General features: G+C 41.3%; 1 protein-coding gene across 3 annotated transcripts in view; it reads right to left on the bottom strand.

Annotated features, from left to right (window-relative positions):
- Positions 1–3,277: 3,277 nt before the first annotated feature.
- The window catches only part of ELOVL6 (ELOVL fatty acid elongase 6), an 80,986-nt gene continuing 59,691 nt past the window's right edge, over positions 3,278–24,572 (bottom strand). For all 3 annotated transcript variants that reach the window (XM_086747522.1, XM_086747520.1, XM_086747521.1), the window contains 2 exons: positions 7,657–7,808; positions 3,278–5,711 (listed from right to left, as the gene is read on the bottom strand). In XM_086747522.1, the coding sequence (XP_086603648.1) occupies positions 5,287–5,711; positions 7,657–7,808 (577 nt within the window). In that variant the 3' untranslated portion in view covers positions 3,278–5,286. The remainder of the gene's footprint in view (positions 5,712–7,656; positions 7,809–24,572) is intronic.

The following is a 24,572-nucleotide window of genomic DNA, read 5'->3' as shown; positions in this document are numbered from 1 at the left end:
ACTAGAAATTAAGCCTGTAACGAGGCACTGATCCTGCCTTTACCCCTGTAAGCAAAAGGTTTCTGTCCCCATGCGTTAATGCACCGACTACAATGGGGCATTTACGAAAGCAGGATCAGGGACTTGTCCTTTAGCTTGCTTTTAATAAAATAAATGGAATGGAAAATGTATCGAAATAAAACAGTAGAAACCTGCTGACAATTCTGAGTTGTAACTCTTCCCTTTTAGAAGGCTCATTGACGCTAGGCTGGGAAACATGACTGATGCCTCAAGTGGTTCATGTCACCGCTATGTAAACAACAAAGGGATTTAGGTCTTGCGTCGCCCTCTGCAACCGGGCTGCAGCGGGCTGAAGCAAAGCTCACTGAAGTCACTGGATATCTCACCAACAATCTCACTTTCAGTAGGCACTGGACCAAGTCCTGAACTTATGCAGTATGGCCTGCAATTTGCTTTGATTTCTTCCTTGATCAAAGCCATTTTTATTACTTAAAGCATGTCTGTAGTTACAATTTGTATATAAACATGTTATATGTCCATTATTGGTTCTGAAGTGCAGGATAGACTACAACTCCTAGAGATATTACTGCACTAATATGTTATATCTGGCACTGCTTACAAAGGCTGCTGTTTCACGGTCACAATAATTGGTATCTTACGCTCCTTGTTGCCTGAAAACCACCTGAATATTGATCCCTGAGGTACTATTGCTCTCAAATAAAATGTTGTCCCAAGTTTTTACTTTGAGGAGAGAAAAATGAAATACACCGAGGCCTTGAAGTTCACAAGTTGTTAGACCATGGATGTTCCTCTGAACAAATCCACAGACCTGCCACGCTTGCATGCAGGGAGCCACTGCATAGTTAACTTCCGCAGGAGGGACCCCTTCACGCAAGTCTTACTCCATCAGCCACCCCATCCCGGGGACCTGGCACTATCCACCCACCCTCCTCCCCCTTTGTCTTTCCTCATCTTGGCAAGGAGTGAGCATTCAGTCTGGAAATACTTTGTCCTGGGATATGGAATGAGTCTTCTCCCTCCTTGTCTCTCCTGCAGCTTGTGCTTAATACTTTATTCTTACTACCCGGTTTGGTTCTTTTGAGTGATGCCTTTTGCATGCTTTGGCCCTTTATCTTGTAAGTAAAAGTTTGCATTAGTCTAATGTGGGATTCTGGTGAGAGGTCTCTTTTGGAGCCAACTAGTCTTAGTTGAGAGTCACCACTGAGCCCAGACATAAAAAAATTGTGACTCTGAGCTACAGAAGGTCTGTAAGCACGAAGGGTTTCCTTCTTATCACAGGCACAATTCAAAGAGGCTGCAGAATTACTCAAGATTTTGTTAACTAACTAGCTGGAAATATTTTCCTTAAAGCATTCATTACACAGAAGTAGTGCTCAGAAAGAGCCAAATTCTGCTCACAACTGCCTAAGCATAAATCCATACCACCCTTTCTGGTTTTATTTCAGCACATTGGATCAATGTATCAAAACACAAAACACAGACATCGACCCTGGCAGATTGACCCTATCACCAGTGTAACTTTCCTGACTTTAACAGTGAATCCTGTAACAGCATTTCCAGTATCTCTGGTGATTGTCACAGGTCCCATAATGCTTGGCAATTTACATAAAGCTTGAATTCACCCTGGCATGTGTGAATGCAACAGAATTACAACTTTCTTTAAAATAATTAGGAAAAAAAGGGTTCTGGTAGTGGACAGAAAAATTTGAAAGTGTGACCCCAAGGCTCAAACCAGGGGAAATAGGTTGGAACAGCTGGAGTATTGTTGAGGTGTCATTATTTCAGGCTTGACTGGCTGAGTGTTTAAATACATGGGAGTGGGTTAAATGTGATGTCTAAATATCATGCGTGCATTTTTTAGGAATTAAAAAAAAAAAAAGTAAGAAAAACAGTGTATGTTGGTTTTGGTCTTATCCTCAATTTCTTTAAAGCCAATTATCACAGTTGAGTTCTGTGGAAAATCTTAGAAGAAAAACCCAATGGTACAGTAGGAGAACACTATAGGGCCTGTGTAAATGCATGTCTGATGTGTCATCTCCTGAAGCAAATGGCAGCGTGACAGCTAATTTCCAGCCTGACGATAAATGTACCCTAACTTGACACTGTCCCTTACATGCAGGATCTTGCCACCCCTTTCCTGTGCACATGCTTGCCTGCAGCCTAGTCACCCATCAGGACATCCCCCAAATTCAGTGCAGAGTTCCCCCTGCACGCCAGAGGTACACCCACACTGTGTTGCGAGGAGGTTGCTTGGGCTGGTTTCTGCACTGGAGCCGCTTCCCAGACAGTAAGGAAGGTGCTCCTTGCCCGGCTGGCCCCAGCTGGCAGGGCAGTGGGCACGTCAGGAGCAGGCTGTGGGAACAGTGCAGGGGTACCCATGAGGGCTTTGGGAGGACAGGGTAAGAGCGAGTGAAATTCTTGTTCCACTGAAGTCAGTGTCAGCATTGCCAGCATTGCCATCCAGCATGCATGGATGTGTTTGGTTTTTTTCTCTTATGGAATTACAGAAAACAGTGTATGAAACACGGTTAGGTTGTTTGCAACCCAGCATTTTTTTCTGCCCATGTTAAACTCAGGCTGCAAGTCCTTGCCTTGCTGTGGCGTCGCTTCTTATTAGTAAAGTTTATGGGGCTTTTAAGTCATTAACCCTAAGCCTCAAATTAGCAGGAGATGTGTGTGTTTCCTTCTCCCCTGCTCAGACAAAAGGCAGTCGGACACAGCAGCTCTGTTCAAAGCAGAGCAAAGCCTCCACTGACTTCACAGGGTCCAAGATTTCTGCTCCAGCTTCAGCTCCACATACCAGACCACTTCCACTCCCTCTTGCATTATTTGAGAGACCTAAGACAAACAGGACTGAAGGTCTAAATGGCACAATGGTGGGCTTTTACCAGTGCTTTTCATCTAAATGCAATCAACTCTAATTTTGCCTCTTCTGCTCTTAACAGGTCTTCTTAACCAGGGCAAAATAAGCATGAGGAAAAAGGCCTATTCAGCGTTATAATTATCTACTCTCAAGCTGTATAACAAAATGGTTACACATTTAATTGTTTTTGTCTAATATTTCCACATATACAGTAGTCCTATTAATGAATATCACAGCTTCATTACTGCATATCACATTTTGCTATTTGTTGTGTACCATAAAATAATGTCAGCACATCAATAACTTAAATAACACAAATGTAAACTTCGTTTCTGCTTGTTATAATTATGATTTTAGCCTGCAAAGACTTTTTGATTTGTAAGACCATTCACATAACATGGAATGTAACTTTATTTGTTTTTCTTTTGTATATAATGAGACACCGAAAGCCCTTGTCATCTCTTAACAGGACACTAAAGCAGCTCTGTTTCATGAATGACAGCACAATTAAAGCTAAAAATAATATTTTTTTTTTAAAAAAACCCTTTGTACTGTACAATCTCAAATTAAAGCACGAAAGATAATAACAATCTTTTGCATTAGCCAGGAAACGTGATTCTCTGCCACTGGGCTTTTTTTTTTTCTTGTTGACAATTCACAGAATGTATATATGGGTGTAGTTATAGGTGTGTGTATATCTTATGCAGAACAGCAGTCCCTATTTTGTTGATCTAGTTCTTCTAATTGTTTAGTTAAACTACCTAACTGATACAATTCAGAATACTACATTAACACATTTAACATCAAGTTTACATACTTGCGTCTTTGAAATACTAGGAACTTTTACACATTTTATTTGGCTTTGTAAGGACTGGAATATCACAGATAATGCAATCTACCTGTCTTTGAAATAATATGGCTGTTCTCAACTAACTCTCTAAGGTTCAGAGTGAAATACATTTCTCCTTATATCTGTAGCTGACTTCAGAGAAGAAAGAGTGTCTTCTTAAGTGGTCAGTCTGATGTTACAGTACAGATTCTGCAGAGAGAGATATATATATATATTTAATGAAGGATAATTCTCTCTGGACTTTAGAGTTAAGCTGTTCCAGCAAAATTACTTCCTTTAGACTAATTTTTCTATACAAATCTCAAGAAAAATCTATTCCAAGTATGTTTTGTAGTAGAATCTCCACATGACCAGAGGAGGGCACTTTGAACATCTTTGCATCGCCCAGGAGGCAGATGCAGAAGCACAGTGTTACCCAATGTCGTGCAGTCCTGCCATTTCTTCCCACCCAGGCAGGTAGCCTTGTGTCCACAAAAATACAGAATCCACACTGTACCACAGGGCTTTGTTCTGAAAACAGTGGGCAGATATATTACTCTCTTCTTGCTAACTCGGATTTCTTCTGATTTCCCCCAGTGTCACTGCGAGTTAAATTGAGATTAATGGATAATTCCTAAAAAATCACGTAAGGGAAGTTGTCTCCTTCTCCTTCCTGAATGTCCCTCTGCTATTAGTCCCTGGTAATTTAGCAAATATTGATTGATTTGACCCTCTATGACTTATCCTGCTTCAGAAATTCCTTGCCTTTAACTGAAAAATGCACTTGGAAAATGCACTCTCTGAGATATGTATTGCAAGAGTGCATCTTTTCACATTAAACCCTTGTAAAAGCACTGTTCCTTTCTGCCTTCTGAGGGAGGCGACTCTGCGTCCCAAATCTGCTTCCTCGGCAGAGTACATAGCGAAGAAATCAATCTCTTCTCTCTTCTGTTCATGACTGCAGTGTGGAGTTCGGCCACTTTCCACGCAGGAAACATCCCTCTGGGTATAGTTTTGGCTAAAGGTATCAATCTTCTATGGGAAAGATTTTTGTTTTGCAATCCTACTGTTACCGTAGATAGATTTTTTTGTCACCTCTTTGCTTTGTTTTGTTCAAGTTTAATGCTGAAAAATTATTAGAAAGGATTTACAAACTTTTTCTTTTTAAAGAAAAGTCTCTCCTCCACCCTGGGGAAACACTGCTTATTTAATGTATTTTTTTCCCCTCAACATTATTCCTTTTCTCTTTTCTTTTTTTTTCTCTTCTCTTTTTTCTTTCCTTTTTTTTTTCTTTTCTTGTTTCTCTTCTTTCTTTTCTCCTTTCTTTTCTAGAGCAGACAGGTACAAGAAGGAAGTTTTCTTTCATCAGCAGTCCTTTGAGATAGAGTAGAATTCAGTGAGTCCTCACCATGATAGGATCATAAACTTACTGGGTTAAACCAAGCTAACTTTCCCTAAGCTGCCAAGTTTTAGCTGCACCATACATATATGTGTTTCCTTGTGCCATTTTCTTTTCTTATAATTTTATTTTTCTTGATGACCCTGAGCTATGGCTTCTGTCTCATTGCTACCACTAGTCAACCTTCCTTTCTTTTCTGGTTTTGCCGATATAGGCCTCAAAGAAAAAATGGCAGAAGAGCACAAAGTAGCTGAGGTACATGAGAGAGGACCAGATGATGTTCTGCACATGGGAATGGCACTGGCCCTGCTGCATCCAGGAGAAGACCAGGTAATTGATCACACAACCAATCAACATCTGAGTGATCTGCGACAAGGTGATGAACATGGCAAACTTGCGTGAGACTCTGAAGCCAGCAGCCCGCAAGGCATAGTAAGAGTACATAACGGCGTGTACTCCATAGTTCATGGTCATGAACCAGCCACCGCCAGCCACCATGTCCTTGTAGGAATACCAAGAATAAAGTAACACAGTAATGTGATGGTACCAGTGTAAGAAGATGAGCTTCTGTTTCCTAAGAATAATGAATATTGTATCACCTGTAACAAAACAAAAGAAAAAAAAAGGGAGAGGAGGAAATGAGAAATATATTGAACAATTCTGTGCTTACTGCAATGCTCTCTTCCCTTTGCTATTTCTGGAGTATACGCTGTTTTAAAGCATGAAATACCACCTCAGCTCTAGATCTGAGAGCCTGTCTGATCTGAGAGTCAACTTGGCTCCTAATCTCTACACAATCTTTGGAAAACCATCATATTCACATTTTTCTGTGTGAATAACCACTGTTTGAACACTCCATAGGTTTACTTAGTAGCCCTTTGCTGCAAACAGAACCCATGAAATTCTGAGGTGAGGTAGGTGGATGTACACGTATCATCTCTGACTGTGAGACTGTCCATTATATACTACAACTGCAAGAGAAATGCAGCTCAACAGAGAGCAGAAAACCTGAACAGGAAGCAGCACAGTGTACTCCTATTCAAATGTCTACCTGCAAACTGACCTTAATTCAATTCAGTAGTCTTCTGAGCTACTGTGCAAAAAGCTATTGAATATGCAAGCTACAATACTGAAACATATGTAATTGCCAGAAAAAATGTTTCTAGAAAGCAATGTTTTCTCTTGAAATGCACATTTTTTATGCAAATTCATGTTGATATTGTAGAAAAGTAAATTTTATTCCTCTTTCTTGCATTTTTCTTCCTTCTCCCTCTCATGGTTGCACTGAGCACCTCAATTAGATATATGTATGCTACTTTTTTTCTACTGTTACAGACACTGTTATGAAAAAGATCCCTGAGATTTGAACCTGGAGACTTATTTCTACGTATATGTATCCCAGGAAATCCAAATAATGAATATTAATGATGGGTGGAACCAAAATTGCACTGTCTGCACAAGGTCTGTAATAAACCATAATGCCACTGTTCACTTCATTAGCTGCAAGATGTTGACTCATATTTTAATAAGTAATAATATGCTCAGTTTATTGTTGCTGTGCAGTTCTAGCTGATGTTTTCCAGTTTTAACAACTAAATTTCCATTATTTTGCAGTAATTTAAGCAGCAGGAAACCAAGGGATTCTGACACAGCAAGGCAATTGGTGTCTGTCTCTTTCCAGTTTTTATGCTGATGAATTGCTATCCTGTAATTTGCTGAATCAAATTCTCTGCTAAAAGGTAAAAACCTATATTTGCTGTACACAGTGAGTGCTACAGCCCTTTGAGGTTTAGTAAGGGCATCCTCTGCAATGAAAGCTGGAGGGCCGCTAAATCACTGCCTCCTCCTTCCCATTGAAACAATCCTTTCTTACACTTACAAGCCACAGGAAGAGAACACCTGTAGACTGGCTATTAAGTTGGCTTGGGCATGTATATCGTAAGTATCCTTACCAAAAAAATTGCTGGAAAGAGAAGAGTTCGTAAGAATCAGGACTGGCAAAGCTAGGGATATTATGGGAAATTGGTTTGTATTTGGAGGAAGCAGACAGTCACAACTTTCAATATTTAGAGAAGAAGCATGTTTCTGTTCATAATTGTACAGTGCATTTAACAACAAATGCTGCAGAATAGAGGCAGAATTTGACTCAAAGCTTCTTACTGAGACAGCTGCTGTAGCCCACTCCACTTCTGAAACCATGGGATGAGTGACTGCTGATTACGCTACTTGTATTTCCCTACAGGTAGCTAAGGAAGAGAGATGGACCAGATTGCTCTTACCTCTTGACTGCCCTGCTGTGTATCATCACTGCAGTTTATTCCTGGGCTGGGAATGGTCTTATTCAACTGCACATTGCTCTAACTTTAGACAAGATGGACTTAATCTCTAGAAACTAAAACATGAGGAGTTGGGGGTTGGTTTTATTTACTAAGTTTTTCTAAGACTAAAATGAAATTTTGACAGCACTGAGACCCTTCTTGTGCCTCCTGCAGACACTTCTGCTCTAAATACACGTAGTGTGAGGAATGGATAGAGGGTACTCACCTAGTTCAGGTGCTTTGCTTAGCACAAATGCATATGCCCAGAATTTGCTGACAGGTCCAATGTAAAAACTCTGGTCACACACTGACTGCTTCAGGCCTTTGGTCATCAAAATGTACAGCATATAAGCACCAGTTCGAACAGCACCGAATATACTTGAAAACAAAAAGAGAAAACAAAGAATGTTGAGTGGACACTTGAAATCTACGTGCCATACTCCAAATTGTTGAGAAAAAGGCCATAAATGTGCTGAAACAATAAGTTTGAGACAGCCTTAAAGCTGTAACAACTCTGCTGGCTTCTAGAAAGCCATTCTGAATTCAGATTTGTAAACTGGACCATAGCTGTATCCCCTGGTAAAAGTCTGGAATGGTAAAGTCACTGTATTTTATTTCCTTACTACAGGAATGATCCCTCAGTTTTCAGAAGCAGTGGGAGACATCTACTTTAGCTGAAAACAACATGCAGAGTTTCGATGCTGATGGCTAGAAGACTACAAGAAATGAGTTGACAAAGAGCTGTCATCAACCTAATCAGGACCAATTCCCTCTTCCGGCTTCCTCTGAGTTTTCTCTTGTCTCTCCCTGTGCTTGTTACACCCATAGGAGCTCTGAGCAGAGAGAAATCCAGGTAGGGCACACAGATTTTTTGAGGGGTCTCAGTCATGGCTGGTGTTTTGGTGCATGTGTTGACTTCATACTTCATCTCTTAACAGAGATGCCATTGCTAACAGAGGAACTGACTAGTTGAATCAAGTCATAAACAGCAGATTCACCCTCACTCATCAAAGTGAGATGCAAGGAAACAGCATTCTGTAAATGAGAAACATCAAGAGATTTGCAGTGGTATTAATTAGTACAACTGCAGAGTGGACAGGTTCAGATAATAAAAGACATCCAACTGATGTACAGAACAAAGGCTTCTGTCTCAGCAGTGAGGTGCTCTGCAGAAGGAATTGCCTCACTGTTCTATGGCAAGAACATGCTTGCTCATTTTCTACCATTATAGCTTGTTGGCCCTTCAAAAGCTGTGATGAATACTGGGTGAAACAAGCAGCTTTCATAAAAACAGACCAAAGAAAGACCCAGTCTCCACTGAGGCTGAGTGTATCTTACTTTATGTCTACATCATATGACCCCGTGCCTCTGCCCAGCTCCATCTTATCTCCTCTCTAACTTCTTTGTGCCCCTATCCTACTCATGAATTCTGTGGTTCCTGCTCTGCCTTGGTGTCTTTCATCACTGTCGCATGGCAGCAAGCAAACCAAGCTACCTAAAACTGATGTGTAAACACGTGGCCAATGTAAAGTATGTGAAATAAGGAACAGTTCATCTGAAGTTATAAATTCTCTGTTACTTATCCTTGTCTCGTGAAGTCAGTATTCTTTAAAAAATGTGTTTTAGAATTATCAAGGCAGCCTCAAAAGTTGAGATCTATGGCAGCTCTTACGATACTTGTTCAGTCTAGATTGTTCAAGTAAGCCTGCCAAGCAGAACAACTGTTGACCTAAGTTTTTATATTTTTGCACGAAGTATTTAGAGTTCCAAATCTGCAGCATTGATGTACCCAGTCAACCTGCCTGCTGCTAAGCAGCACTGCACCTTGCTCTCCCCGCTCCACTGCATGCACTCTGCAACTGAGCCGGGCACCACACTGCCTGGTGCTCTTTGGGCTCTGTCAGTGGCATCACAGATGGGGCTCTACAGTCAGGTCATGCTCGCAGAGAAGTGTTAGGTCCTGACTCCCGCACTGTTACATTTTGATGCATGAGGTTTCACTGTGCTATCAGGAAATTTAGACAAGAGCAAGCACTTAAGAAGCTACTATTACTATCTGCTTCTTGTATGGCGGTATTTGCTCATGGCCTCTCCTGCCAGATGAGTCCTCTTGCGCTGTGTGCAAATAGAAAACCACCCTGCTGCAGTACAGGTTTACCGAAGGAGTTCAGCTGAGTCTCTGTTTCCCACTAGCACTACCCAAAGCAATGCACATATTCGCAGGCTTCTTCAAGACAGCCGTTGCAGCCTCTCACATTCATCCACCCTGCATACAGAAGAGACAGTGCAGCATTCATGCATCTATGCAGCCCGTAGTGCATCCACTCTGCTTAGGGTTGATCCCTCCCAGAACTGCTCTCATCGTGCTTTTCTCACGTCTTTCAGGGATTGGTCCTTTTAACTGGGCAGAGAGTGCCAAAGCCTGCAGGAGGAGTTTTGAAATGAGGCGCAACTCGTTCTGTGTCTTCTTTCTGGCGTTTAACAGATGGCCTTTTTTTTTTTTTCTTTTTCTCAGGAGTTGCATTTCCCATTCCCAAGAAGAGAGGAGATCCTGACAGAGATGTGATCTGATCACTTCCTGAGGCAGTGAACTCCACAAGCTAGCCAGGGCAGGCTGCTGCTTGCTCCTACGTTTTGGGTGGTGGCAAAACTGGGTGGAGGAAGATCAGGCAGAATATCTAATGATATGCTGGTTCTCCCATTAGCAAATACCTCAGTGCTGGCATTAAAATGGGGGAAAAAAAGGAAATGCTAAATTATGAAATCAAATAGCTGGAGGCAATATGCCTTTCCTTGTGGAGAAGCTGTATTGCTTTTTGAAAATATCATTTATTATTAAAGTTTTAAAACTAAAGAGAATTCTGTGCCATGAACACAAACTTGCATGAGAAGAGCACCTGTTTGAGCAACAGGCAAACGTTGACTTAACTGTAAGTGATTGAGTATGGACATCAAGTGACTTAATCTCTGAGAACAGAGCCAAAGAGTGCTTGTCCTCTGGGGGATTACACAGTGTCACTTTGCTGTCCTTGAGATTATAACGCTGTAATTCTTCCTGTCTTTCTGTTTAGCAACTGCAGCACAGCTTTCCTTGGAGTGTGCGTGCACACACACTCACTCTCCCTCACTTTTCCATAATTCCACAGCACAGTGGCTTCCTCTAGTTCATGACTCTAGAAGAAGTGACTCCAGCTACCACTCTATACGGTGTGAGTCAGACTAATCTGAATTTTTTAATCAGTAAAAAACAAGTTATATTTTCATATAATTCACAAGAAAAGGCTTTGTAAATAAGGAGGATGGCAAACTGAAAGTAACTGATTAAATTGCCTAAATAGAGCCATGAGCAGGTAGCTGTTTATGAGATGTTCTGCATGCCAAAACATTATCTTGCCAACAAGCACACGCCACCAGAGACAGAAAAAGATCTAATGCATGCCTGCAAATTCGCCTTGGATCCAGAGAGCCAGGACTGCTTTTTGTGCCTCTGCCACTTAATCTTGTTTGTTCTGTAAGGCAAGATCAACCAACAAATTTCTATCTCACAAAGACATGATGTGCAGCAGAGTGATGACATTGCTTGCTCAGTAAATCACTTCTGCTTCATTTTGTCCTCACCCTGCTCTCTGCTGTAGCTTTTGTGAGGTATTGAAATGAACTGCTTACCAAAGCAGTCTGTCTGGTGGGAATCATCTGCAGGGATTTTAGAAATAAGGTAGCAGTGAATTACCGTACAATTACAGCCTTTTGCAACTAGAGAGACTGATCAGAAACAAACTGTACCAGATAATGCAGCTTTCTCATCTATTCAGACTCAAAATGTCCTACATTCTCCTCCCTTTAGGCAGTGACTTCTCTGGTAGATTAACAAATGCCCAATTGATATTTTACTGCCTGCAATATGATCAAAATGTATCCATGAGTAAAATAAAAACTAGTACTTTTCCCTCACAAACCTATTTTCAGACAAGGGCTTCAAAACACACCCCATGCATGGGTTAGGCGCAGTATTAAGCAGGGAAACTGAGGGCTGGGGAGCTAGCTGATGCGAAGACCAAGCAGGTGGCAGAAACCTATTACTGCTTTCTGTTCCCTCCATCCTACTTAACAAGAGGGAGTAAAGTACTTGTTTCTCAAAAGCCTGAGAGGGCAGCAGGTAGCTCAAGGCCCCAGTTCAAGCCCAGCTGCCACTGTAGCAGGCTCACCTCCTCCTCACAGTGAGTAAGACGCTGCCCAGGTTTTGCTAGGGCTGCTTTCTATGCAGACCCGTCCCTGCACTTGGCCCCTGTCACCTCTGGACATCCCGGTCCAGGATCAACACTGCAGAGTTGAGCAGGGAATGTGACTTCCACATTAAAAAGAAATAAATAAAAGTTCAGCACAGAGTATAGCAAGATTTCCTAAAGGATTTTAGTGCTGTGATAATCACAGAGTGGAAATTCTCTGCTTCAGTTTGCATCTTAAAAAAACCCTTAAACTAAGCAAACACATCACGCAAACTGCATCTGTGAAACTAGGTAAAGGTGGCATTGAAGGGGCATAGTCTTGACTATGGCTCAGGTAAACCTAAAATACATTAGCTACAAGCTGCATGTCAAAAGTGAAGCATCTTTGTTTTCAAAAGCATGCCATCCTGCGCATACAGCACCGGCAGAGAGCAGCAGGGAGCCTGCAGACAGCAAGACCCAGCTGTGCTGTGCTAAACTGGGCTGGCAGGGACTTCAAGCAGAGCCTTCCTTACCCAGGCTGTTCAGCATGGCCCAAAACAGAGGTGCCCAGCTGGTTTAACCTGTCTCCAAGGTGTCGGACTCTCCCCTGCTGTAGGTGCGCTTGGCTAGTCTGGCAGCGAGTCGGCCGGGCACCCAGACGGAGCTCCCATGGGTCCGGCTCCAGTTCCCAGCCTGGGGCCTGGCTGGAGGATAGAAGACATCTTGATTCTGCCCCAACCTGCTTACATGGCAACTCACAGGAGTCCCAGCAGGTGAGTCTGTGGCCCTGGAGCACAGGGAGGTGGCAGAGAGTGCATAGTCCTCCTCAGTGAAAGCCACATTGAACAGACGGTGGTCCTGGGAGCGCAGTTGAGATCACCTCACATGTGAAGTCACAGCCCCACAGACTGCAGCCTGCTTGTACCGTAACGGCGAGAAAATAGGGAAGCAGGTTCTTCCGTTGTTGGTTTTTTTTTCATTTTAGCATGCAAAATATTTACAGAAGAAGCACTCTGAATTCGAAATAAATGTTTAAAGGTCAGCAGGTGAGGAACATGGAGCCTCCTACACCTTCCTTCATGACAGATCAAACCGCATTCACCTTTCTGTTCCGTTCAGCAGGAGTATTTCAGTGGTCATACCAAGTTTCCCTTCTGCTGCTAAAGAGCTGGTCTCTTAGCACAGTAAAATGGCCTTTCTGTGCCCTCCTGATTTAAAACTGGTGGTCCTCAGAAAAGAGGAACAAGTTGTGGTGCTAAAGATGTGGCACAGGAGCACAGCGACCCCTCGGGTACCTCACAGGTCAGAGCGGCGGGGTAGTCTGAGAGCACACTAGAGAAAGCAGTTCCTGGAAAAAGGGCAACAGAATACTTCTATGCTTAGCCAAGCAATAGAAAACATGAAAAATATGAACTGGTACTGGGAAAATGCACAGAGAAAGCATCTGTAAGAGAAACAACTCTCTGAACTAAGATTCTTGAACTAAGTTTCTTGAAAAGAAAAGTAGCTGAAGCCACCTTCATCAGACAGCCCTGAACTCCCCAACAGGGCAGTAACCCCCCAGATCAGTAAAGAAACTCAGAAACTCCCAGTATTACCAAGCAGCATGTATCGAGGAGGGTGCATCTCCACATGAAAGAACATCTCACATCTTTCAGTCATTTGCTTGCTGAGTTCTTTGATTAATTCCTAAAAATAAGTTTGTAACAAAGGAATGTTGCAACACAACGGGCAGGTTTGTTTTGTAGTTCTTTGGAAGTATTGATAGAGGGAAGGTTTTTTTCCAAGCTTGCCACAGAATTATCTTTTCCTAGGTGAGTTTGGATAAAGTTGGCAGACTAGCATTGCGAAATGGCCCTTTCCAGGGAGGAATCACAGGAGGACAACTCCTACCTAGCAAACAGGGCAGGAGTTCCAGGAACACGCATTTTTATGGTGACCACCCACTACATATACAGTTGTACCATAAGAAGATACATCTAAACTATCATCTGTGTATATTATCTGTGAGGTAGTCAGAGAACAGCATGCTTGCTGCTTTGCTATTGCTGCGATGGTTACACTATGAAACTAGTGGGAAACATGGAAGGTTTAATGATCTGTTGGCCTGCTCCCAAACCTAAAATCTGTGCTTAAATTTTGCAGTGGCTTCAGGTCCCGCAGAAGTAGAGTACTCTGGGGAACTGCTAATCTTTGTGTCAAAAAGAGAAGACCGACAAACAAAATTGAGTAGCAAAACCCAGAGGTTTATGGGAGTTTGCCCTCATAATCTGTAAAAAAAATATGAAACTGCATTTTTTCCAATTGTCCCAGGATATGGCTGTAGCGAGGGTAGCTTCTTTTTAAAGTTGAGCTAAAATGAAAGGGAATGTCTAGGTTAAAGTGGTTATCCTGGTGGTGTCAAATAAGGAAAGGATATTAGGGTCTGGTTTGTGCTGACCAGAATTATGGACCAACAGCCTACTGACCTTTACTGGTGTCTGCGTGCTTATTTAAAGCCTGTTGTTCTGAAATCATTTTGCCAGACATGCCAGACTGTTTCTTCCAGGCTGGAAGAAGAATTAAAACCATGAAAGTAGCCTCCCTGAGAGCCTGCCCAACAGAGAGGGCATTCATTCCACCGTGGGGAGGGGTCTGGCGAGACCTGCTGTCACACACCAACCTTCCAGAGTATGGAAGCAGAGACTGAGTGAGAAATATGTTTCCTAGCTAATTAAGTTTCCTTAAACTTTGAGAGTCCACAGGCACAAGTTCACAGGGTATCAGAGAGAGCGAATGTGGGTCCTGCAGGCTGCCTTTTCTTGGGGGAGGACCTGCACAGGAATGTAGCAAAGGAGCAGCACGACCCACCAGAATTTGCAATCGCTTTGCTCTGCTTTCTGACACCCAAGCTGCTCTTGGGTGTTTGTGGCCAGCTTTGTAGAGGGAAGGGAGGAGCAGTGCTACCTTCACTGAGCAATGTGCAATACGTGATGGTGCAATATTTAAAAAAAAGCCAGATTTTCCAGATGGAATAAATTCTCCAAAAGAGAGGAGGAATTAATTAACTCTATGACAATTTTAATATATAGTTTCACTAAAAGGTTTCAGACTACCTAAATGTTTTCTCAGATGTGACTCTTGTCTTAGTTTGTCTTGATTGTATTCAAATGTAGTTCCATAAAATTCTGGATCTTCTTGCATTTAAACAGATGTAGAAACAATAAGGTTGCTTTAGGCTTATCTTTGATTGCAAAATCATGATATTTTTTATGTATGGTGAGAAACCATACACTAAGAAACCGATCATTAAGTACAAATGAAATGCAGGCAATGACTGAAAGACATAATTTGGCTGTTGTTCAGTGACCTACATGGAATTAATGGCTCTTATTTCGATCTCAAGGAGCTAATTCTTGAGAGCTGTGGCTAAGCTAGTGCAACATGACATGTCCTCTAATCTCACAGAAAAGCAGCCTTGAAAAGGATCTGACACCCAACATCCTAAATGGTCAATGTGACACGAGGACAGTCGATATGAAATATTCACATATATTAATAACTGATGAGAAGAACCAGCTTTGTAAGTCTGCACCTGGTTATTAAAAATATTTTGCTAGGTTTGTAGAACTGAGAGTTACATTTTCCAAAATTAAATGAATCAGTTTCTTGGTCAGTGAAGGATACACAGCAATATGGTATTCATCTGATAAAAAAAAAGTTTGAAAAAGAATAGTACTGACTACAGATTTTGTCTCTCTTAACTGTATATGTAACATTTATGAGGCATTTTACAAGCATTTAAAAGAGAGGACTGCTTAACAGTGAGTTACCTTCAAACCCTAGAGAGACACTTGTTCAAATTACAGCTGATTAACTTAGCCCAACTGTTATTTTTATACGAAATAGCAAAGAAAACTAATGTAATTAGGCTGTTGTTTCACCATCCTTCAACATTCCTGAAGTGCTTTCAAGCAACGCCAAGGTTAGTGACGGAGAGAGGGAGACCACATCCTGCAGAAAGACTGTTCTTATAAACACTTTTAAAGCACTTCCCTGTTTTACCTCCCAGAACTGATCCAGGTACCTCCCTGAAAGACTCTGTCTCCTCATTGAATCCACTTGTGATGAAAAGAACATCTCCATTCCCTCCACAGAGCAGACCTTTCTGTTGCTGTACCAAAATTTTGGTCTTTGCTTTCCAATAGCCAAGTGACCTACCATCCCCAGCTTGTGCTGTCCCAGAATTACCAATGCCTCAGCAATATTCAGGGCAGCAACTGCTTTAGGTCAGACATCCTTGTGTGAAGAACTGCTAAGTACAAACCTGTTCATAAGTTGTGTTCTCTTCAGGATCAGAGCTAACTTCCTTCAGTCTTCTTCTGTCTGTATTGCCATTTCCAAGGCCCCTAGCATTTCATTTGTGAATATTTCATAGTCCTTAATGGCCTTTTTACCCCTGTGACAGCCTCATAAGGTGTCTAAGCATAAGATCCATTTGAAAGACAGAGAGGTGAGGCAAACTGAAATATGTGTCCTGTCAAAAATCTGTGCCTGAGTCAGGATGAGAAACGATGTGCAACATCACGAGCCGTGGTTCAGTATCCTGAGGTCCATTCATGTCCTCAGTGTTCATGAGGTCTGTTTGATGTAAGCAGAAAGAGGTCTGACCTCACTCTGCATCAGTGAAAAGAGTATTATTGAATTAACAGTAGACACACTCCAGTAGGAGGAATTTTCTTTAGAGAGATCTACTATAGATTTTCATTTAATTTTTAAAAGTTTCTCTCTAAACCTTCAAGTCCCAAGCCTTCCATCTCAATTACCCAGGGTACACCTATATGTTTAAAGAACAGACATAAAAGCTGCTGTTACACCTCTTAACATTAGATTTTCTTTGTCTGCACATCTGATATTTTGGCAGCATGCTTTCAAGACCTAAAAATACAGAGCGATATGTGGAGAGATACGGTGCAAGTTTACAAAGCTGTGTTGTCCTAGAAACACAAACAGCTGAAAACTTCCTGACCTATCTGGAAGACCAGATAAGAGCAATACATGCCTTCCACAGATTCAGTCATACTCTTGCTTTCTCTTGGTTTTTCCTTGATGTATTAGGCAAATACCAGTATGGATTTGGCCTGACATAGATGGACACAAATCACAGAGAATGTGAACCTACAGAGTGAGTTTTAAGAGCACCTCTGCTTCTATCTCCTCTCCACTGTCCGACCCCCTGAATTTGCATAGGACCAGACCCCAGCAGCCAACCCTGCCACAGGAGAAAATATTTGGAATCTTCTCCCTTGTGGAATTTTTGCAGTTGTTCTAACTATTGTGACTGTTTTGTATTAATGCTCCCTGCTGATCCCCTTACTCGCACCAGTGAACTCCAGAAGAAAATCAGGTATGGATCAGAACCCACAGTGGGGGGTGGCTTTAAACACCTAACTCCTTGTGGCATGGGCAAGTACAAAAACCCACACTAATGAGGTGGAAAATTCAATGGCAATATTCTTTTAAAAAATCCTGTTTTCCTTTACTAATGCCCTCAGTTGACAAAACTACAAATATGCAGGTATTTAATCCCATTCAGCAGCAACTGATTCTGTGGGAAGTTAAAGGCTTGTTCCATCTCCCCAAGTCTATGAAGAAAAACCCTGAAGACATAACCTGTCAGTCAGCTACGGACAAAAGCAGAAACCAAAACTCTCACTGTAAAAAGAAAAAATCTCATTATTTCAAAGTCAGTCTTGCAGAGGACTGCAATGCTTTGGTTTTGTATGTCTGAGATTTAGGACTATCATGTCGTTACTGTGCACCTCAGCTGAACTCCTTTCTGCTCTATATTGTTTGCATTTCACTGGGAAAAAAAAAATAAATCAATCACAGACTGGCTATCATTTTCCTGTATTTTCCTTTAACAAAACTAACTTTGGGCACAGATATGAAAACATGTTACCAAGTCTTCCCTGGTACTGATTAACTATACTAACTATTTATGCGCTTATCCTGTCTAAGGCAATTTCAGTGTAAAACTATATTTCAGTGTAAAACTGTAATATCAGAGAAGGAGGTTAGTGCTACAATATTTTACCCCTTTGTAACCGCGTTTAGACAACCATGTGCTCAGTTACCACAATTCAGTTGCTAGCAGATAATTGAAAGCACAGTAAATCCCATGTGCTCCTGTGTCCTCCAGGGTCTAGCCTATTGATAAAATTATTTGGGACCATAATTTATTCTACAATGGGTAGGAACAAGAAAAAGTCATGGAAAAAGCGCCTTGGTCCCATGATGTACCTTTTTCCTATGGTAACTGAACATCTTTAAAAGCACATTTTCAAAAATCAACAGAATCGTCTTCTAAGAGCACTTACGTTAGTTTATCTCATTCTTTAAAAAAACACAGAACTCATCCTCCTCAGCCCGTGTTTGAACAGCTGTACAATATTCTTCATAATGACTGAACTTTTGTAATTAAGAGCACAATTTTCACAAATATTTTAGACTAAGAAATGTTTTTAGCTTCCCAAAATCCCCGAAAGTTTGAAATGACTAATGCTTTTGTTCCCAGTGCAATTTTACCTCTCCAGCTGAGAGAATGTATGATTTGAAAATGTTCATTTTCTCCGAGGTGCATGCTGTAACTAGCGATGGGGTCTCTCTGTGGCTCCTCTGCTTTGAGTCTCTGTTATCTGCGCATCCCACAGTGAACTCCGCTGGTCCTCCCACAGTGGAGCTGCTCCACCACTCACTCCACAGGCAGGCTGCTGCCTCCACTTCGCTGCTGCCGGCCCAGTTGTGCCGATTTGACTGGTTGCATGGCCGTGCTATTTAACTGGACTGGTAAACAGTGCAGCTAAAATAGTCTCTCCTCCACTTTTTTTTTAAGACATTACTTCATTGCTCTCAGTGACACCAGGGAAAATAAAGACCAGGTAAGGCAGGAGTCCTTCCAGCCAGCCTTGGCACTACTGACTTCAAAATGTGGCACTGTGCTCTGAGCAGCTATTTTGCTCTGGGAAGCCATTGAAAAAGCATTTAAGACACTGGTTTCAATCTCTCTGCTGGATCTTAATTCAAATATGTTTCCTTTAGAGGGTGACAGAAAATCCTAGGACTGACTCAAAGGTTGGAAATACACTTAGGATATGGTTGAGAATGGAGCAGGAACCATACCGATGCTGTATTAAGTTCCATTCCCATTATATATGCTTGTTATATATTAGAATTATAGAATCATAGAATAGTTTGGGTTCGAAGGGACCTTCAAACGTCATCTAGTCCAAATCCCCCTGCAAGGAGCAGGGACATCCCCAACCAGATCAGGTAGCTCAGAGCCCTGTCCAACCTGGCCTTGAATGTTTCCAGGGATGGAGCATCCACCACCTCTCTGGGCAACCTGTTCCAGTGTTCTACAACCCTCATTGTAAAAAATTTTTTCCTTATATCAAGTCTGAATCTGCCTCCTTCTGTTTTAAATCCATCACCCTTCGTCCTATCACAACATATATGTATTCTCTATATATAATCCACTGCTCTGAATAACAGAATTGGACACCTCCAAAACATACTTACTCAAATAATTACCATCTCTGCAAAGGCACAAGAACACCAACAGCAATTAAAGAAGCCCCAACAGCAAAACTTTCTTTCTAACATCTTGCTGCCTAGCTGCTCCTCAGCCTCTCTCCTTGTTGTTCTCAGAGGGGAGAACAGATGGGTCTGGCAGCTCACCCAGAGTCCTACCTTGCCCTCCTGGAAGGTGATGGAATCCCATTCAGGGCGGAGTCCAAGCCACAGAATTGTGAAGAGAAAGGTAAGAAAAGGGGGAGATGAGGAATAACACATGCTTTTCTCAGTGTGGTGCTCACTTACCCTAAAACCTGTTAGTCAGCAGTACTGGAAGTGTTTTATAATGGGATGCTCTAGGGTCTCAGTACCACGTGCGTGAGCAGAAGTTGTGCTGATCTTTGCAGTTTTATCACTCTTTTTGACAGAAGACTTTTCTTTGCCTAAGTTCATGCATACTTTGAGGTTTGGGTTCCATCCTATCAAAATCCCAAAGCAAAATTTGAGAGAATTTCCCTTCCATCTCTAAAAAAACCTCCCATCACTAAACCAAATACAGAGCCCTGCTTTTCAGACCCCTCTACTGTATCTGATCCAGATGTCTCTCTAGCAAGCTTTTCAATGCAAATCATTTGAGTTTTCAGTTGGGACCAAAACCTAAAGCCAGGCCAACTCAGAGTGATTTAAAAATTGTGCAAATATTTTACATGGCTCTAACAAATAATATATCGTTTGTGCACATTTATACACCCATAAACATACACATACATGCCTGGGTGGTTATTACTTTCCCATGTGATAAATTTTGGGGAGGGAAATGAGGTATATTAAAGTGACAGCTTGCTCTGTGGTTTTCAAGTGAGGGCAGATACTGTGCTCCTTGCATCAGTCTTTTTTTCCTCCTTGGCAATAAATCCCTTGACTTGGGGCTCCTCTCTTCAGCCCTTCCCTCTCGTCAGCAGATTTCCTGGTTCCCAAAACCATTTCTTTGTCCTTTTTATTGACAAAACTGGAAAGAAAACCAAGCTTAACTTATTTCCTTCCCTCTCCAGGGACCTCATTAAGCATACCCAAACAGGGACATCTCTGCAGGGCTCTGGATCAATGGACACTGTCATCTGGAGATTTTAATCACATTAACACCACAGCAGAGTAAAATCCATCTGATTCTCCCTTGCTAAAGTGGCAAGCTCAACGCTTCTGCCAATTGCTGCAACTACTACTCGGAAGGCTTATTTATATGTGTGGATAAAAATCTATCTACCACAGCTACCATCTTCCAGTCCCTCCTCACAGAGCCTGAATTCCCTCTCCAGGAAATGCAATTTGATCCCCTAGAACTGCTTTCTTTATGACTGGGATTAGCAATATTCAGACAACCCTGAGGAGCAGAGTACAAAAACAATCAATAAAGCGAAGCTCCACGAGCCGGTGGAAGAACCTGCACCACTTATAAAAGCACAGCAGAAAAACAAATGCCAGGGCTAGATTCCTGCAAGTAGTCTTTGCAACAGAGCAGATGATAATTGGTTGAGATAAAAAGGGTTATACTCATGTAGAGAGTCTTATACAGAGCACTTGGTGGCTATACGAGGCCCGTTGGGTTTTGGTAGAGATAAACAAGGAGCAGTGGTCAGGCTGAAGGGCAGTTGCACTCAATCATCACCCTAGAAACATGAGAGAATAGCATGAGCTGCTTACATGTAACTGTTTTCTTTCAATGAAAGGAAAATAATTTTTAAGCTCTACCCACGCATCCCTGCATCTCATCTGACTTCCAAAGAGTCAGTTACAAGCTAATCAATACTAATTACCTCTCATGCAGTCTTGCTCTCCTCAATGTGCTGTTACCTGACACTGTTCCTTGACTATCTGGCACACAGAGGATAGGAACTTGCAGGAACAATATTTCTTGATGAAAGCTGTTATTTCTTGAGCAATAACTCACTCTTCCACCACTAAACAATAATTGGACTTTTGTTGCAGCTGAAGATCCCTGGCACCCTGTGAAGGCTGTATACTTGGTGAGATATTTTTCTGTCAGGAAACATTTCCTAGTTCTTATATATTTATCTGAACAAGTTTGGACTGTGGCTAAATTACTAAAAAGAAAAAAAAACAATTTTCAACTTAAGCCCTGTGTTTAGTGCAAAATCTCATAAGAATTAAGGAATCCATCTAAGGATTTCTAAAGTAGCCCATGAGGATTCATAAGCACAGTGTAACCCTTAAGCAATCCTTAATTAATGCTTCAGGGGCATTTGCTCTTGTTCCTGTGTCGTTACTGAAATTATTCTCAGCATCCAACATTATCTCAAGGAAAGTTTAGAATAACTGTAATATTGCTGTGATTTAAATGATAATCCAAAACAGTCTCATATCTATTTCTGCAGGATAAGTTAAAGACACTTGCAGGATCAAATGTATGAAGTTCATGGAGTAACTGGCACGTATAGGATTGAAATGTCTCTATCAGGAGCTTGAAATTATCCTAGACAAATAAAGGCAAACAGTAATAAAGTAAAAGATTTAGCAGAGAATCAAACTAGCCAATGGAGCTAGCCACCACTACAGATGTAAAACAGGCAGATAATAAAGTAAGCAAAATCTAAGTTACAGGAAAAGACTAGCATTTGACAGAATAAAGAAGGCTTAAAGAAGCTAAAAGTTATAATACAGCTGTAATGAGCTGCTCAGATCTGTAAATGTAACGGCAATTACAGGCCTGGAGCCATTAATCTTCCTTTTTCACTCTGTGAAACTCCTGCAAGCACCTAGAGAAGTTCAGATCTCAGAGATTCGCCTACAGTTGGTAAATAATAAATATATCTTATTTATTCAGCAACTTAGGCAAGATACTGAGGCAGGAGGATGCACATTTGTTTAGAAGTTAAACTCATCACACACCAGTGACTTCGCTAAGCCATGGCTTGACACCCGCACGCAACCCAGCGTGTGAGCACCGCTCAGTTTGGCAGCACTTATTAACACGCTCATCCACAGATGCAACGCTGGATTCGATAGGTCATGCAAGTTAACACCTCTCACTGGTTTATTCCCACTGTCTCCAACAAGCACAAGCCGTTGGGGATGTACTCAGAAGAAAATACATGGAGATTTCTATTCTTCAGAGATTTCTACGTTGGGGAAAATCTTTTACCAGGCACACAATACAAATTCTGAGGCTGAGTAAAACACAGAGGTGCTGCCCCAGGGGGACAGATGGGAGGTGTGATTTCTTTTGAACAAATTATCTACTTTCTCTCCAGTATAGTTCCCTCCTTAAGCCACCAGACAGATGTTCTTTATTCCTCAAATACACTTCTTAGTCTGCTCCCCATTTAAAATGGAGAGGAAAAGTCTCACTCCCAGGGGGCTCTGCTTTGAGTACGACATTCATGCTGAGGGCTCCTATGGGCTGGGCTAGGGTGATCTCATGAGAAAGGCATAGTTCAAGGTGACAAACTGAGTGACAACACTCCCATTGACTGTGAGAGCGGGGAGGGAATAGGGGCAAAATGAGCACAACAGCTGCTTTCCAAATAAGGTACTGAATTCACTTCGCTAAGATATTTGGTTTTCCAGCAATAAAGAAAAACAAGCAAGCAAGCAGTCAGAGAAAAAAAGGAAAAGTTTTTAGAGAAAGGAGGCCCATCTTAGCACTGAAAAAAAGATATTTCATAGGCATTTTTAGCCAGTCCTATTGTATCTCCTGTAAAGTAGCACCAGTCAAGTCTCACAGCGAAAGCCTGGTTTACTTTTAATTAGTCCTGAGTAGGTAAAAACAGTAAAATCAGTTTACATTCAAAATGACTTTGATGGACACAACAGAGTCCAAAGCAGTAACAGCAGAGTGAATGAAGAGGTGAGAATTCAGAAAAGGATGAGCACAGCATCTTCTCACATGGCATAAATTAGAATTCTGGGAATAAAGATACTTGTCGTGGGATGCACTTCTTACTTAGAATAAATAAGGTACATATCGGAGATACATATTCTTGACAATACTTCATTGCTCCTAGTCTATATATTTTTATCACCTCTAAACTTTTTTTTAATGCCAGCTAGCATTTGTTTTGCAATATTCACCCTACATAGCACTGTTTGCATTTCCCTATTGGGACTACAGTTCAGCTGACAGAAAATAATTTTCTCTTCTTAAACTCGTAAGTCTTATTCAAGGGATTTTTGTCTTCTCTCCAATCATTCTGAATTCCTACTGTTCACCCAACTTTCAACTTTTACTCCAAAACTGTAATTAAAAAGATGTTTCCAATATCTGTTATGTAAGAAAATCAGGTTAAGTACATGAAGATGGACATGGTGCTATAGGAATAAATGTTAACTAGGTATATATTAGGCATTTTACTAATTTGGGTTCAGAGAAATGTCCTACTGAGAATATGCATTAATGCTTTACAAATATAGGAAATGTTTCACATGGAATTAGCTTGCTTTTAAATTTATAAGAGAGAAGATTATTAATTCACTTTAAATGCTGCTTATTAATTTCAAAGTAATTTGAAAAATATTGCTCTTTTCAGTAATTCATTTTCTAGTTGAATGTTCTGTCAAGACCTTTATAAAATTTCAGAATATTTTAAGATTTTGATGGGTTGCTCAGCAGCATATGAAATAAAGTTGTGTTTTAATTTCCATGGCAAGTATCTGTGAATGGCAGGTCTTGAGATAGGATGTAAATTTGACTCATTTTTCATCAATTTTCCTATTTATAAGCATGAAAACCAGAATGTATTTCAGAGTCACAAATCCAAGCAACTGAAATCTTTTCTTTAAACTTATGTTTAGTCTTTTCCATTTAGTTCAGCTCAGGACAGAGTTCCTCACATAAAGACATGTTTCGGACTGCCTTGTTAGGGGCTCTCTGCAGAACAAGTGCAAATCCTTCTATAAAATGCTGCTATGCTTGCAGTAACAAATCAATTACATCAGTCTCATAAAAGCAAACTAAGATACTTTCTGCCAATGAGTCTTTTTGGTTTTGTCTTCAAATATAAGACCTATTGCTGTTGGGATACTTTGCTTTTGAGGCTCCAGTTAGCTTTGTGGCAAGCAGCTGGTGACCTTTCATTTACATTTGATACCATTTCTACTACTTTGAGAGAAAGTGTTTTATAGAATCATAGAATCATTAGGGTTGGAAGGGACCTTTAAAGGTCATCCAGTCAAACCCCCCTGCAAGGATCAGGGACATCTCCAACTACATTAGGTTGCTCAGAGCCCCATCCAACCTGGCCTCAAATGTTTCACGGGATGGGCCAACTACCACCTCTCTGGGCAACCTGTTCCAGTGTTCCATCACTCTCACTGTAAAAAATCTTTTCCTTATATCAAGTCTGAATCTGCTTTCTTCTATTTT

The sequence above is a fragment of the Chlamydotis macqueenii genome, chromosome 4, assembly GCF_036417535.1.
Source record: "Chlamydotis macqueenii isolate bChlMac1 chromosome 4, bChlMac1.mat, whole genome shotgun sequence".
NCBI lineage: Eukaryota > Metazoa > Chordata > Aves > Otidiformes > Otididae > Chlamydotis > Chlamydotis macqueenii.
Note: the sequence above shows the minus strand (reverse complement) of the source record. Positions and strands in the feature narration are given on the sequence as shown.